Below are 14,557 nucleotides of genomic sequence, written 5' to 3'. Positions count from 1 at the left end.
AAACCGAAGCCCAGACAGGTGGCCCAAGGTCTGATTTCCAAGCCTGAATTCCTAACAACATGCCTATTTCCCCTCTGAAGGGAAACATCTTTTCCCTCTCGCATGTCAGCTACAGGCCAAATCCTGTCTCACCTGGTCACAAACACAGCAGCATCCACCAGGGGCGGGTCGTCCTTCCCGCCGGGAACCTGGTTATTGCCGAGGTATCGCGCTCCTCCATACTCCTCGTTCTGCCAGTGACAGAAGCTCTCCAGGGACCGCTCACCATGGTGCCCAATGGACAACTTAGCCTAGAAAAAGTCAGGGGACAGTTAGAGACACAAACGCCTGGGAGGCCAGAGTTTATATTCAGACTATGGCAAGGACGTTAAGGTGGAGGCAGTCACTCACTGAGACATCATCTGATGACTCACTGCCCTCGAAGAGAAGCCTGATGCTAGTGGGTATGTGGCATAGATCCAGAGAATCCATCAGGGGCCTTATATATAGGTGCAAATGATGACTATGCTGTTTCTTAAAAAAGGAATCTTCTTTTCTGCAAACAGAACAGTATCCCAAACCAAGCGATGCTCCCTCAGTCTCATGGTGATGGCTGGACTCGGCAGGTAACATTAGCATGTGGCAAGGCACTCCATCGAAAGACCAGAAAATCATGCTGCCCTGAACCCAAACTGGGGTCGCAGCTCTAATGTAGTTTCAGAAGGGAAGCCACCATGCCAGAGACCTTGCCATCAAGCTTTGCACTATCCTAGAGACTCCATACGAGACCCTCTGGGAGTGGAGGGGGATGTGTGTGGGCTCACTGCTTAGGGTTCCCTGAGATTCTCAACAGCCCACCCTCACACCACGCTTCCAGTACTGATGCCAGCTTTCCTCTCACACTGGCAAAGTCACAGAGGCTGACGGAGACCAGCAACTCCCTGGAGCCCTGCTTAGCGTTCAACAGCAATTGGGAAGCTCCGGCCCAGCCACATTTTCTGCATGCTTGAAAGGTGCCTGTGGGGACTTACGGGACGTTGTCGTAGCAGGACGAGCTTGGTCACTTGAATGTTAATTTTAATCCCCAGGCTCTGGTGCTGAAACATATTGTATACCTATCAAGACAGAAAAAAGAAATAAAGATAAAAGATAAAAAATTGTTAAAATGCAGTAGTATCCTAGATGAGAACTTGGAACACAGAAAAGAGATTATGTAAAAATAAGGAAATAGAAATAAAGTGTAGACTTCAGTTTATAACACTGTATCGGTATTGGTGCATTGATTACAACACACATGCCATTCTAATATGAGAGGCTCATAATGGGGAAACCGTATGGCAGCTCTCTGTACTAACTGATCAATTTTTCTGTATGTCTAAAATTGTTCTAAAATACAAATTCCATTCGTAAAAAATTTAAAAATCAATATTAAAAATATAGGTTGGACTCTTCCAGGACTAAGGAAAAAAAAAAAAAACTAAAGAATAATTATGTGAAATTCAAATGTCAGTGTCCATACATCAAGTCTTATTGGAACAAAAAATACACACGTGAGAAACATAACCCAGATTTTATTTAAAAGCTTGTCCAGGAAAGCCAAAAATGTCCTTAAAAATGGATTTGCCAAAAGAAAAATGTATATAAGAGAAACCTCTAGAATCATACACATGTGTGCAAACATACATATATAGTATGCTTACGTATATGTATAAAGCTAAGCTGGAAATAGTTGGTTAAAATAAAACACGCATAGGAAAGGTGGCTTTGGAAAAACGAGCAGAAGGCTGAAAACTTCCACTCTGGGCTTTCATGCTTGGAGTTTAAGGCAACCTTCCTGAAGGGGCTGGGGGAGAAGACAGATGCCTGCTGCTGAACGCCAGCCTGTGTCATCGCTAACCCTTGTCACACTCCACCAAGGCTGGCATCTCCACCACTCTCAGCTGGGAAACAGGGAAACCAGTTCATCGAGGTAAAGCCACCTGCGTGAGACCCACAGCCAGTCCCAATGGCTTCATTCAAACTCAGCCCTGTCCAGCCAGAAGGTCCACATTCCTTCTTTATTCCCTCAAGTCCCATTGTAACCAAAGTTTGTCACTGAAATGAACTGCAATAACAGAAAAGGACCTATCTCTCCATTTTGCATGTCTTGTTGCAGAACTTAACTGTGAGGACCTAAACATCAAGCAGCCACAGGAAAGTGATTCAAGAGGAAGAGAAGGGAAACCTGGAATGAGGCGAAGGAGTCAAAATTGACATGAATGGAAAAAGTTCACTGCAGCTGACGAGCCCCAGGTCATGACTCTGCCGAGCTCCTTTGCCGTAACGTGGAGACAGCAAGATTGCGAGAGGTACACGGAGAGCACACTAAAGGTAGTGGCAGTTGGAAGGTTGGAGGGAATAAGAATGAGAATCTTTTAAATATTCTACTTGGTTTTTACCTATAGACATAACCCAGGGGGGAGAATTTTCCAGCAGGAACATCAAAACTTTCTCCAGCTGGTGCTGTGTCCACGTTATCAATACATTAGCAGCAGCAGCAAGCGATGAGCATGGCAGACAGCACCACCAGGGTCAACTCAGGCCAAGCAGAGCCACTCAACGCAGCCGCGCCCAGCCCACGGGTGCTAGAAGCCAGGCACGCAGTGTTTGAGCATCTCCGTGACAAAGGAATCAGCTGTGTCACTGCTCGAATTTTACTCTTTGAAAACCATTATTACAGTTAAAATGACACCTATCTTTGTGTGATGTAATATTCTTTCACACGAGGAAAAATAGAACACATCCAGTTGTTCTGTTCTCACTTTTGTGATTTCCAAAATCTCCTTTCCTCAAGAACAACTAGCTGTTGTTTTCTTAGTACCGGACCATCCACAAGCCAGTTCTGAAGTCATCTATTCATGATCTATCCCCAAGCCTGAGGGAGGAGGTGGGAGGTACCCAACTTGTTCCTGTTTTGATAGTTCAAGAACCATCCAATGGCTGTAATTCAAATTTTCCCTAAAATATTCAGCATCAGAATTGGGTCTAAACTGGTAAATTTCAGTTCAAAACATGAAAATTAGGAAGAATGAAAACTTGAAGTTACGAGGGAGCAAATTCAAGTTGCGCAGTGTTCACTGAGATTGCACAGCACAATCTAAACACTGCCTGTCATGCCAACCCCAGTCAAAACCAGAAACATTAAGGAATACTACAGGTTTAAAGAAGTAACACGAGAAAGCAATCCTCAGTGATATTCTGATACGCCACCAAAGCAAAGACTGCAAGGAACGGTGCAAGTTTTAGGAAGAACAAAACTGTAGGAACAGGCTCCCTTGTCAAAATCACCCATTTTCTCCTTGCCAGGCTGATGACAGTTCAGAGCCACGTGCACCCCATACGCCACTAGCCCCAAGCTCAGTCGCCTCCCTTGGAACAAATGCCACTAAAAAGATGAGAGACGGAAGGGGGATGGGAAAGCTTCATGTTCCAGGGGCTAGGGGGAGGCAAAAATGGGAAGGTGTTCAATGGGTACCGAGTTTCAGTTTTGCCAGTTAAAAAAGCTGTAGAGATTGACTGCACAACAATATGAACATAAGAATACTGAACCACACAGTTAAAAATGGCTAAGGTGGTAAATTTCAGGTTAAGTGTATTTTACTACAATTAAAAGTCCAAAGTTAACGAATTAAAAAAATAAAGCTTCATGCTCTAAATAACGTTCTCTAGCAAGCCTTTTAAGAAGATGTTTCCCCTTGACATGTAACTAGGGCACTGACATCCAAGAGGGCAGGTACCAAAGCCTGAGCACAGCTCAAGCACTTTGTCACCTGCCAGGTGCTGACCACAGGCTCTGACAAAGCTCAGAGCACAGGGCAAGGCGCACATTCAGAATCAACTGAGGTCCTGCGCCAAGCCAGGCGAGCCAGATGAAAATCCAATGACAGTCACAAAACACAAGGTACAAGCCTCAAAGACATGTAACAAAGTCTCGTCTTCTTTTTTTTTTCCCATGGAAACTCATGCTCAGGAGAAGTCTTGGAGGCGATGGCTATATGATGTTCAGGGAAGACACCTGGTGGGGGAGGGAACAGCGCAGCCAAGCGTCTGGAAATTCTGTCTCCGGCGTCCAGCTCTGGCTGCGTCCCAGCAAGTGTTCAGCCCTGGCTGAGTTTGTCACATTTCCTTGGCAGCCTAGGGGCCTAGCAGGGTGGACCTGCCGCCTGCAGCACACTACGGCTTCTCTGGCTAGGCAATGTGGGGACACAGTAAGGGAGGGGCAGACAGGGACCAGAGAAGGAGCCATGGTTGGAGGCACAAGGAGAGGAGCTGCTCTCCACGCCAGGCTGGGCTTCACAAGGGCACCACCTTCCTGTATGACCCAAGGCCTCCCCAGAGCCAGACAGGGACGTGTGGGTGACACTCTCAGGTTGCATACACTGCTATTAAGACCCCCAAACAGGAGAAAGCTATGCTCTGTAACACAGTGTCTGAGTGGGGTCCCCGAAGCAGCAGCACCAACATTACCTGGGCACTTGTTGGAAACGCACATTCTGGAGTCCACCCGAGCCCCGGCTGAATCAGAGACCCTGGGGTGGGCAGGCCATCTGTGTTGAACAATGCTCCTTCCCCACCCTGCTCCAGGGCCTCCACACCCACCGGAGTGTGGGAACCTGCGAGTGTTCTAGCACTATGCTAGTCTTGCTGGTCACCAGAGAGAGGCTTATCTCTTTCACATGGTAACTGAGTAAAATTGATGTCATTTTCCCTCCAAACAGAACTTGCCTGGAACAGCTCAGGTTTTTCATTCCACTCCATGGTCGTTAAGGAAGCTAAGAACAACCAAAGCTCTGTCAAGCGGCCCCATTTTCCAATTTGGCTGCCCACACCCACAGTTTCTGGTATCAGCACCACCTGCTTCCGTCTGCAATTTGTTCTTTAAAATATTCCTGCTCCTGTGTCACCGCCACCGCAACCAAAGGAGAATCACATGATGTACACAGAAAACCAGCACAGCACATCTGGAAACCCACAACTGTGGGGCCAGAGCACCGTGCTGCAGTTTGGGTCAGCTCGGGCGCCCGGCCCGATGGAAGCTTCACCCTCCACATGTACCTGCACAGGTGAGTGGTTTGCCAGGGACACAGAGCCAGGAGCAGAACTCCATTCTCCCAGGTAAGAGGCAGGCAGAAGCCTATTTTAAAACACTAACCAGAGCACATCCCTCTTCTGCTTAAGCCCATGCAGCAGCTTCCCACTGCCTGGAATGAAGCTGCTCTCCACACCCTGGTCTCCCCGCCTGCAAGGTCGGCCTGCCCGCTTCTCACTGTGCCCCCATCACCCTCCCCATCACCCACAAGCAACCAGCTATTTCTGTGCTTCTCCAATACCAGCCTGACCACTGGCTGGCTGCTTATGTTGGCTTAACACCTTCCCCTCTAAGGCCACCTCACTCCTCTCAGAGAGATGGCCCTGATACCTCTGTCACTGCTGTCACCTGGTTCTCTGCAGGGCACTTACCATGCTCTGGTTTTCCTTCTCACTGATTTGCATGTTGAATGCTGCCTGTCGTTCCTACTACGTGAGCTCCATGAGGATGAGACCTCCAGTGGTCCCTACTCTATCCTAGAAGAGGACACAAGGGTCCCTAGCACACACTAGGTACCCAACAAATAAATCTGAGTAGAGTCAGTCAATTGTTTTTATATTTCTGGTGAAACAGAACATAAAATTTACCATCTCAACCATTTTTAAGTGTACAATCGTGTACTTAACTGTAGCATTAATTACATTCACGTTATTGTACAATTAACCTCCTGAACTCTTTTCCTCCTCCAATACTGAAGCTCTATACTCAAGAAACACTAACTCCCCCTGCCCCCAACCCAACCTCCATTCTACTTTGTTTCTATGACTTGGACACTGCAGTTACCTCATGTAAGCAGAGTCAATTAGCACTTATATTTTTGTGACTGGCTGATGTCACTTGGCATACTGTCCTCAAAGTTCATCCATGTTGTGGCATGTGTGGGAATTTCCTTCCTTTTTAAGGCTGGATAATATTCCATTGTATGGACACTCCACGTTTTGTTTATCTGCTCATCTGCCAATGGACACCTTGGCTGTTTTTGCCATCATTCGGCCATTGTGAAGAATGCTGCTGTGAACATGGGTGTACAGATATCTCTTCCAGGCTCTGCTTTTAATTCATTTCTTTATTTTCGTGGTAGGTCTAAATGAATATATATTTATAATGTCAACATTTAGTTTAGATTCAGGGGTATGAGTGCAGGTTGGTTACATGAGTATATTGTGAGATGCTGAAGTTTGGGGTACGAATCACCCCATCACCCACGTACCGAGCATAGTACCCAGAGGTAGTTCCTCAGCCCTTGCCCCCGTGTCTCCCTTCTCTAGTAGTCCCCAGTGTCTGCTGCCACCTTTTAAAAAATTTTATCTGTAATTTTTGTGGGTCCATAGTAGGTATATACATGTATGGGGTACATAAAACATTTTGATACAGGCATACAGTGCATAATTATCACATCAGGGTAAACGGAGTACCCATCACCTTAAGCATTTATCCTTTGTCTTACAGAAAACCCATTTACACTTTCGGTTATTTTAAAATGTACAATTATTGACTATAGTCACCCTATTGTGCTATCAAATACTCTATCTCATTATTTTTCTAACTATTTTATTGTTGTCATCTTTATATCCACATGTACCCAGTGTTTAGCTCCCACTTCCGTGTGAGAATATGCAGCATTTGGTTTTCTGATCCCGCATTAATTCACTTAGGATAATGGCCTTTAGCTGTATCCACGTTGCTGTGAAGGACGTGAATTGTTCTTTTTTACGGCTGTGTAGTATTCTATGGTGCATATGTACCACATTTTCTTTTATCTAGTTTACCACTGATGGGCATCCAGGTTGATTTCATGTCTTTGCTATTGTGAACAGTGCTGTAATGAACATATGCATGCATGAGTTTTTATGGTAGAATGATTTATATGCCTTTGGGTGTACACTCGGTAATGGGATTGCTGGGTCAAATGGTAGTTCTGTCTTGAGTTCTCTGAGAAATCTCCAAACTGCTTTGCACAGTGACTGAACTAATTTACCTTCCCACGAACAGCGTACAAGCATTTTTCTCTGCACCTTGCCAGCATCTGTTATTTTTCTCACTTTTTAATAATGACCATTCTCACTGGTATGAGATGGTATCTTGTGGTATTGATTTGCATTGCTCTGATGATTGCCAATGTGGAGCATCTTTTCACATGTTCGTTGGCCGTGTGTATGTCTTCTTTTGAGAAGTGTCAGTTCATGTTTTTTGCACACTTTTTAATGGGGTTGCTTTTGCACTGTTTAAATTCCTTATAGATTCTGGATGTTAGACCTTTGTCAGATAGTTTGCAAATATTTTCTCCCATCCTGTAGATTGTATTCTTATTAAACTACCAACATTATTTTCACAGAATTAGAAAAAACTATTCTAAACTTCATAAAGAACCAAAAAAGGGGCAGAACAGCCAAAGCAATCCTAAGCAAAAATAATAAAGCCAGAAGCATCACATTACCTGACTTCAAACTATACTAGAAGGTTACAGTAACCAAAAAACATGGCACTTATACAAAAACAGACACATAGACCAATGGAACAGAAACAGGAACCCAGAAATAATGCCAAATACCTACAACCATCTAATCTATGCTGCTATAAAGACACATGCACACGGATGTTTATTGTGGCACTATTCACAATAGCAAAGACTTGGAACCAACCCAAATGTCCAACAATGATAGACTGGATTAAGAAAATGTGGCACATATGCAACATGGAATACTATGCAGCCATAAAAAATGATGAAATGATGAGTTCATGTCCTTCGTAGGGACATGGATGAAGCTGGAAACCATCATTCCCAGCAAACTATCGCAAGGACAAAAAACCAAACACTGCATGTTCTCACTCATAGGTGGGAATTGAACAATGAGAACACATGGACACAGGAAGGGGAACATTACACACCGGGGATGGTTGTGGGGTGGGGGAAGGGGGGAGGGACAGTATTAGGGGATATACCTAATGCTAAATGACGAGTTAATGGGTGCAGCACACCAACATGGCACATGTATACGTAGTAACAAACCTGCACGTTGTGCACATGTACCCTAAAACTTAAAGTATAAAAATAATAAAAAAATACAGATCTCCTTGAAAAAAAGGCACACATGGCATGCGTTAAATCAAGTTTTATAAAAATGATTAAAGTTGAAACTTTAAAAACAAAACAAAACAAAAATAAGCAATGTGAAAAGACTCCCCACTCAATACATGGTGCTGGGATAGCTAGCTACATGCAGAAGAATGAAACTGGACCCCTATTTTTCACCATATACAAAAATTAACTCAACATGGATTAAACATTAAATGCGAGTCCTCAAACTATAAAAACCTTAGAAGAAAACACAGGAAATACCTTTCTGGACAGCGGCCTTGGTAAAGAATTCATGACTAAGTCCTAAAAGCAATTGTAACAAAAACAAAAATTGACAAGTGAGATCTATTAAACTACAGAGCTTCTGTGCAGCAAAAGAAACTATCAATTCATTTCTTTATGTACCCAGGAGTGGAGGTGTTATATATACACGTCATATAAGTAAGCTTCTTTTATACTCTAGCCTTTATGGTAACTAGACACATTGCTGGCATTTTGACTGACTGATTTTTAATTTTTACTTTTTAGGGGCCAAACAGCATCTATTGCTGTATTCATTGAGGAAAACCGCTCCCAGGAGGTGAGCTCTAGAGAATGGCAGGGACCCTCTTCGCACCATGGAAACCTCAGTGGATGGAGACTCACTCTGCCTGCCCCAGCAGCCCCAGAACAGTCCTGTTCTGTGGATTCCCTTCGGGGCTCTGATTCCTGGAGGAGGGACAGTAGGCAGTCAAGAGATGTTCTCGGGACAGAGAAGCAGCAGCAGGAATCCAGCCTGAGAGGTCAAGCCTGCATGACCAGCCCTCACTCCTCACCTGACCTTAGCCTTCATCTCTCCTGCTTCCTGGCCTCCCAAGTTCCCTCCAAACTTTCCCCAAACTCTGAGCTTGGAGACTCAGTCCTCATTTTGATTCTAGATGCCTCCCTCTATACCTCCAAAACTGGGATTCCTTTTCTACTTCAGCCAGCCCAGATCCAGCACCTGTTGCTTGTAATCAAAATCCCCAACCAATACAAGAAGGGCCAAATGCATTGCTCTAGGGTTTACAAGACTCCTTTCTTCCTTGTTCAAACATGAGAGCACTTTGCGTGATGCCAGTTTTCTCTGGGACCTCTTCCAGGCTTCATAAGCCCTTAAAAATGGCCAAGGTGGATCTGCTCTGACTGCAGCCATTTCTTCTGTGACTCTGGAGCCGTTTCTTCAACAGGGTGTGGATGAGAAGCCATTTGTAGCCGCCAGGCATTCTTTCTTGGTGCAGTTTTTCTTTTTAACCATGCTTGTTTTATCTTCTCCATCTTGTACCACCCTCGGTAAAAGACAAGACCTAGAGGAGATGGCCCATAGTTCAGTAGCCTACCTCAGGGGCATTATATTTATGCATAAACACTTTCAAACAGAGTTTAACACACCATATCCGTGGGATGTGCTTGGAATACAAAAGGCTTTCCAGAAGCAAATTTGCCAAGGAATTAAAAATGTAAAGCCAGTGTTTGTTTCTGTGACTTCGGCACTGAGTCCTTTGCAAAAGATGCTGGTATATGGCATCAGTCATTCATTTGTGCATTCACTGACTACACAACTATTTCTGGATCATCTCCTGCATGCATACCAGGTACTGAGTAAATGTTGATGGTGCAGACATAGCCCTACCTTGATAAGCTTATGGATACTGCAAAGGCAGGTGATATGTAGGATGTTTTTGAAAATTGTGGTAAAATATGCATAACATAAAATTTTACCATTTTAAACATTTTTAAGCTTACAATTAAGTGGCACTAAATATATTCACACCGTTATACACTATCACTACTACCTACGCCCAAAACTTTCTTCATCTTGTAAAGCTGCAACTCTGTACCCATTAGACAACCCTCCATTCTCTCCTCCCCCTCAGCCATCTGGCAAGCGCTATTCTACTTTCTGTCTCTGTGAATTCACTACCCTAAATAAGTGGAATCACAGTATTTGTTCTTTGGTGACTGGCTTATTTCATGTAGCATAATGTCTTCAAGGCTAATCTATGTTACAGCATGTGTCCGAATTGTTTTCCTTTTTAAGGCTGAATAATATTCCATTATACCTATATACTATATTTACCTACTCGTCCATCTGTGGACACTTCGGGTTGCTTCTACCATTTAGTTATGGTGAATAATCCTGCTATGAACATTGGTGTATAAATATCTGTTCTTTTCCCTGCTTTGGGGTAAACATTTTTGGGTGTTTACTCAAAAGTGAAATTGCTGGATCATATGGTAATTCTGTTTCGTTGAGGAATCATACCATTTTCTACATATTCCCACCAATAATGTATAAAATTTCCCATTTTTCCGCATCATTGTCAACACTTCTTCTCTTCTGTTTTGTTTTGGTGTTTTTTGTTTTATAATAGCCATGGGAATGGATGTGAAGTGGTACTTTATTATAGTTTTAATTTCCATTTCCCTGACGATTGATGCTAAGTATCTTTCCACGTACTTATTGGCCATTTGTACATCCTCTTTGTAAAAATGTCTACTCAAGTCCTTTGCCATTTTTTAAATTGAATTGCTTTTTTTTTCCTTCCTGGGTTTTAGAAGCTTTCTACATATTCTGGATATTATAAAATATTTGATTTGCAAATATTTCCTCCTATTCCGTGGGCTGCCATTTTACTTTGTTGATAGTACCCTTCGAAGTACAAGAGTTTTTAATTTTGATGAATTCCAATTTGTCTATTTTTCCTTTTGCTGCCTGTGCTTTTGGTGTTGTATCCAAGAAATCACTGCCAAATCAAATCTCACAAAACTTTTCCCCTGTTTTTTCTTCTAAGAGTTTTACCTCTTCTGTTTACGACTTTGATCCATTTTGAATTAATTTTTGTATACGTTAGATAAGGATCTAACTTTGTTCTTTTGCATATAGATATCCAGCTTTCCCAGCACCAATTCTTGAAAAGACTTTCACTTCTCTATTGAAGGTCTTGGCATCCTTATCAAAAATTATTTGACCATATGTCTTCTTTAATTTCCTTCATTGATGTTTTACAGCTTTCCATGTACAATTCTATCCCCTATTTGGTTAATTCCTAAGTATTTTATTCTTTTTGATGCTACTGAAGACAGAACTGTTTTCTTAATTTCCTTTTCAGATTATTGTTAGCATATAGAAATGCAACTGATTTTTGTGGTTGGTTTAGTACGTGGCTACTTTGCAGAGAATTTATTAGCATTCTCTCTGTGTGTGTGTAAGATTTAGGGTTTTCTACATATAATAAATATGTCATCTGTGAACAGAGATAATTTTACTACTTCTTTTCTTATTTGGATGCCTTCAATTTCTTTTTCTTGCCTAACTGCTCTAGCTAGAACTTCCAGTATTATGTTGAACAGAAGTAGCAAAAGCAGGCACTCTTGCCTTGTTCCAGATTTTAGAGAAAAAGCTTTCAGTCTTTCACCACTGAGTGTAATATTAGCTGTGAGTTTTTCATATATGACCTTTATAATGTTGAGGCAGTTTCCTTCTATTCCTAGTCTATTGAGTGCTTTTATGATGAAATGCTGCTGAATTTTATCAAATTATTTTCCTGTATAAAGTGGGATATCATTTTTTTCCTTTTATTTTGTTAATCGAGTATATCACTTTTTTTATTGATTTGCCTATGTTGAGCCATCCTTGCATTCCAGGAATAAATCCCACTTGATCATGATGTATAATCATTTTAATATGCTATTGAATTTGGTTTCCTAGTATTTTATTGAGGACTTTTACGACAATGAATATATGGACTATTGTTTTCTTATTTATAAGGGACTGTAGTTTTGTTTCTTTTCTTTGGCTTTGTTATCAGAGAATGCCAGTCTCACAGAATGAGGAAGCGTTCTCTCCTCTTCAGCTTTTTCGGAAGAATCTGAGGAGGACTAGTGTTAGCGCTTCTTTAAATGTTTGGTATAGTTTACCAATGAAGTCATAACGTCCAGGGCTATTCTTTATTAGGAGGTTTTTGATTACTGATTCAATTACCTTACTAATTATGACTCTCTTCAAATTTTCTATTTCTTTGTGATTAAGTGTTGGTAGATTTTGTGTGTCTAGGAATTTGTCCAATTCATCTAGGTTATCCATTTGTTAACATGCAATGGTCCATCGTACTCTCTTATAATCCTTTTTATTTCTGTAGAATGGGTAGTAACGTCCCTGTTTTCATTTCTGTTATTAGTAATTTGAGGCTTTTTTATCAGTTGATCTGGCTAAGGTTTGTCAATTTTCTTAATCTTTTCAAAGAACTAACCCTTGGTTTCATTGGCTCTATTGTTTTTCTGTCCTTTTCTCTCTGCTTTAATCCATACCAATCCAAAGCTAAATTCAAAGCTAGCAGAAGGAATAAAATAACTTGCTCTTCTTCTAGTTCCTTAAGTTGTAAAGTCAGATTGTTTGAGAGTTTCTTTTTAAGTGTTTACCACTATACAAAGCATCCTAAGCAGTGCTTTGTCCTTGTCCCATAAGTTTTGACATGTGTTTTTGTTTTCATTTATCTCTAAGTATTTTCTAATGTTGCTTGTGATTTCTTCTTTGCCTCTTTGGTTATTTAATAGCATGTGGTTTAATTTCTACAAATTTGTGAATTTTCCAGTTTTCCTTCTGTTACTTATTTCTAACTTCATCCCATTGTTGTCAGTGATGGTACTTTGTATAATATCTTTTCAATCTGTTGAGAATGAATTTGTGACCTAACACATGGTCTATCCTGCAGAATGTCCCGTGTTCCCTTGAGGAAAAAAAAGTCTTCCATTGTTGTTGGGTAGAGTGTTCTGTGTATGTCTGCTAGATCTAGTTGATTTATTGTGTTAAGTCTTCTATTTCCTTTTCTTCTGTCTGGTTGTTCTATCTACTAATGAGAGGGGGGATTGAAATCTCCAACTATTATTGTACAACTGTGTATTTCTCTCAATTCTCTCAATTTTATTTCATATATTTTGATGATCTGTTATCAGATGTGTAAATATTTCTAACTGTTATATCTTCTTGCTATATTGGACATTTTATTAATATACAATATCCCCTTTGTCTCTTGTAAGCTTTTTGATTTAAAGTGTCTTTTGTCTGATGTTAGTATAGCTACTCCTGTCTCTTTTGGTTACAATTAGCATGGAATTTCTTTCTCTATCCTTTCACTTTCAACCTCTGTGTCTGATCTACAGTAAGTCTCTTAGAGACCGCATATAGCTGGATCTACGATTTAAAAAACAAATTCATTCTGCCATCAATTTCTGTCTTTGATTGAAGTTTAATTAATTTACACTTCAAGTAATTACTGATAAGGAGGGACTTACTTCTGCATTTTGTTGTTTCCTGTATGGCTTGTAATCGCTTTGGTTCCTCATTTCCTGCATTACTGACTTTTTGTGTTTAGCTGATTTGATTTCCTTTCTTTTATATATATTTTCTTTCTTTTATATATATATATTTATATATATATATATATTTTTTTTTGGTAGTGAAACTTTTAATTCCCTTTTCATTTTCTTTTGTGCATATTCTCTAGTTATTTTCTTTGGGGTTACTATGGGGATTATATTTAATTAGCATTAAAGTTACAACACACTAATCTGACTTTACACCAGCTTAACTTCAATGGCATTAAAAACCTCAGCAGAATGGTTTTTTAAAAGCGAATAAATACGGAATTGTAAATTCAGATGAGGACTACCCAGGAAAGAACAGGCTTTTATGATGAGGAAAACAGGGTGGGCCTCATCAGAGGGATCAGCAAAGAGGGACCCTCTGAGGGGACATTTGCACAGAGTCCTAAAAGGCAGAGGAACTCGTTCCACAAGGCACATAAGCAGAGCATTCCTGACAAAGTAAGTCACGTTTGGGCTGCCTAGTGAAAGTCAGTGTTGATGGCAAAAAGAATGGAACAGCAGATGGGCCCTGGCCACACAGGCTGGAGGGCCACAGGAAAGGCAGGGGGTGGGGGGCCTTCCCCATCCAATGCAAGAGGAAGCCACAGAGGGCTCAATGCTGCCTAGCGACAAAGTTCCAATTCTGTTGGAAGAGGATCTTGCTGGTTATTCTGTAGCAGGGATTCAAGGGGGAAGAAAATGGAAGTGAGAAGCCTGGCAAGGAAGCTCCAGCAGCTCAAGGCCAGAAATAATGGCAGTCAGTCCCGGGTGGAGATGGAAAGCAAGGATGGGTTCCAGACATGCTTGTCACCTTCAACAAGGTGACATGGGGTCCCTGAGTCCGGGGCCGGAGTCCTTGCCCTACTGTGTACTCACGGGCTCTGCACCCTGGCTGTGTCACGTCCCCAAGCCTCCATTTCCTTCTCTGTAAAATGGGAATGACAAAATCCACCAGGTATGAGAAGGCAGTAAAGTGGAGGCACTTT

General features: G+C 41.7%; 1 protein-coding gene across 1 annotated transcript in view; it reads right to left on the bottom strand.

The window, feature by feature from the left end:
- Positions 1-14,557, bottom strand: part of ADAMTS17 (ADAM metallopeptidase with thrombospondin type 1 motif 17) — a 361,454-nt gene that overhangs the window by 282,064 nt on the left and 64,833 nt on the right. The window contains exons 5-6 of the mRNA XM_032175346.2: positions 1,011-1,094; positions 133-290 (exon numbers count right to left, since the gene is read on the bottom strand). Coding sequence (XP_032031237.1) covers positions 133-290; positions 1,011-1,094 — 242 coding nt within the window. The remainder of the gene's footprint in view (positions 1-132; positions 291-1,010; positions 1,095-14,557) is intronic.

Source organism: Hylobates moloch, unplaced genomic scaffold (assembly GCF_009828535.3).
Source record: "Hylobates moloch isolate HMO894 unplaced genomic scaffold, HMol_V3 SCAFFOLD_14, whole genome shotgun sequence".
NCBI lineage: Eukaryota > Metazoa > Chordata > Mammalia > Primates > Hylobatidae > Hylobates > Hylobates moloch.
The sequence above is the reverse complement of the archived record's forward strand: the minus strand, read 5'-3'. Positions and strand labels throughout refer to the sequence as shown.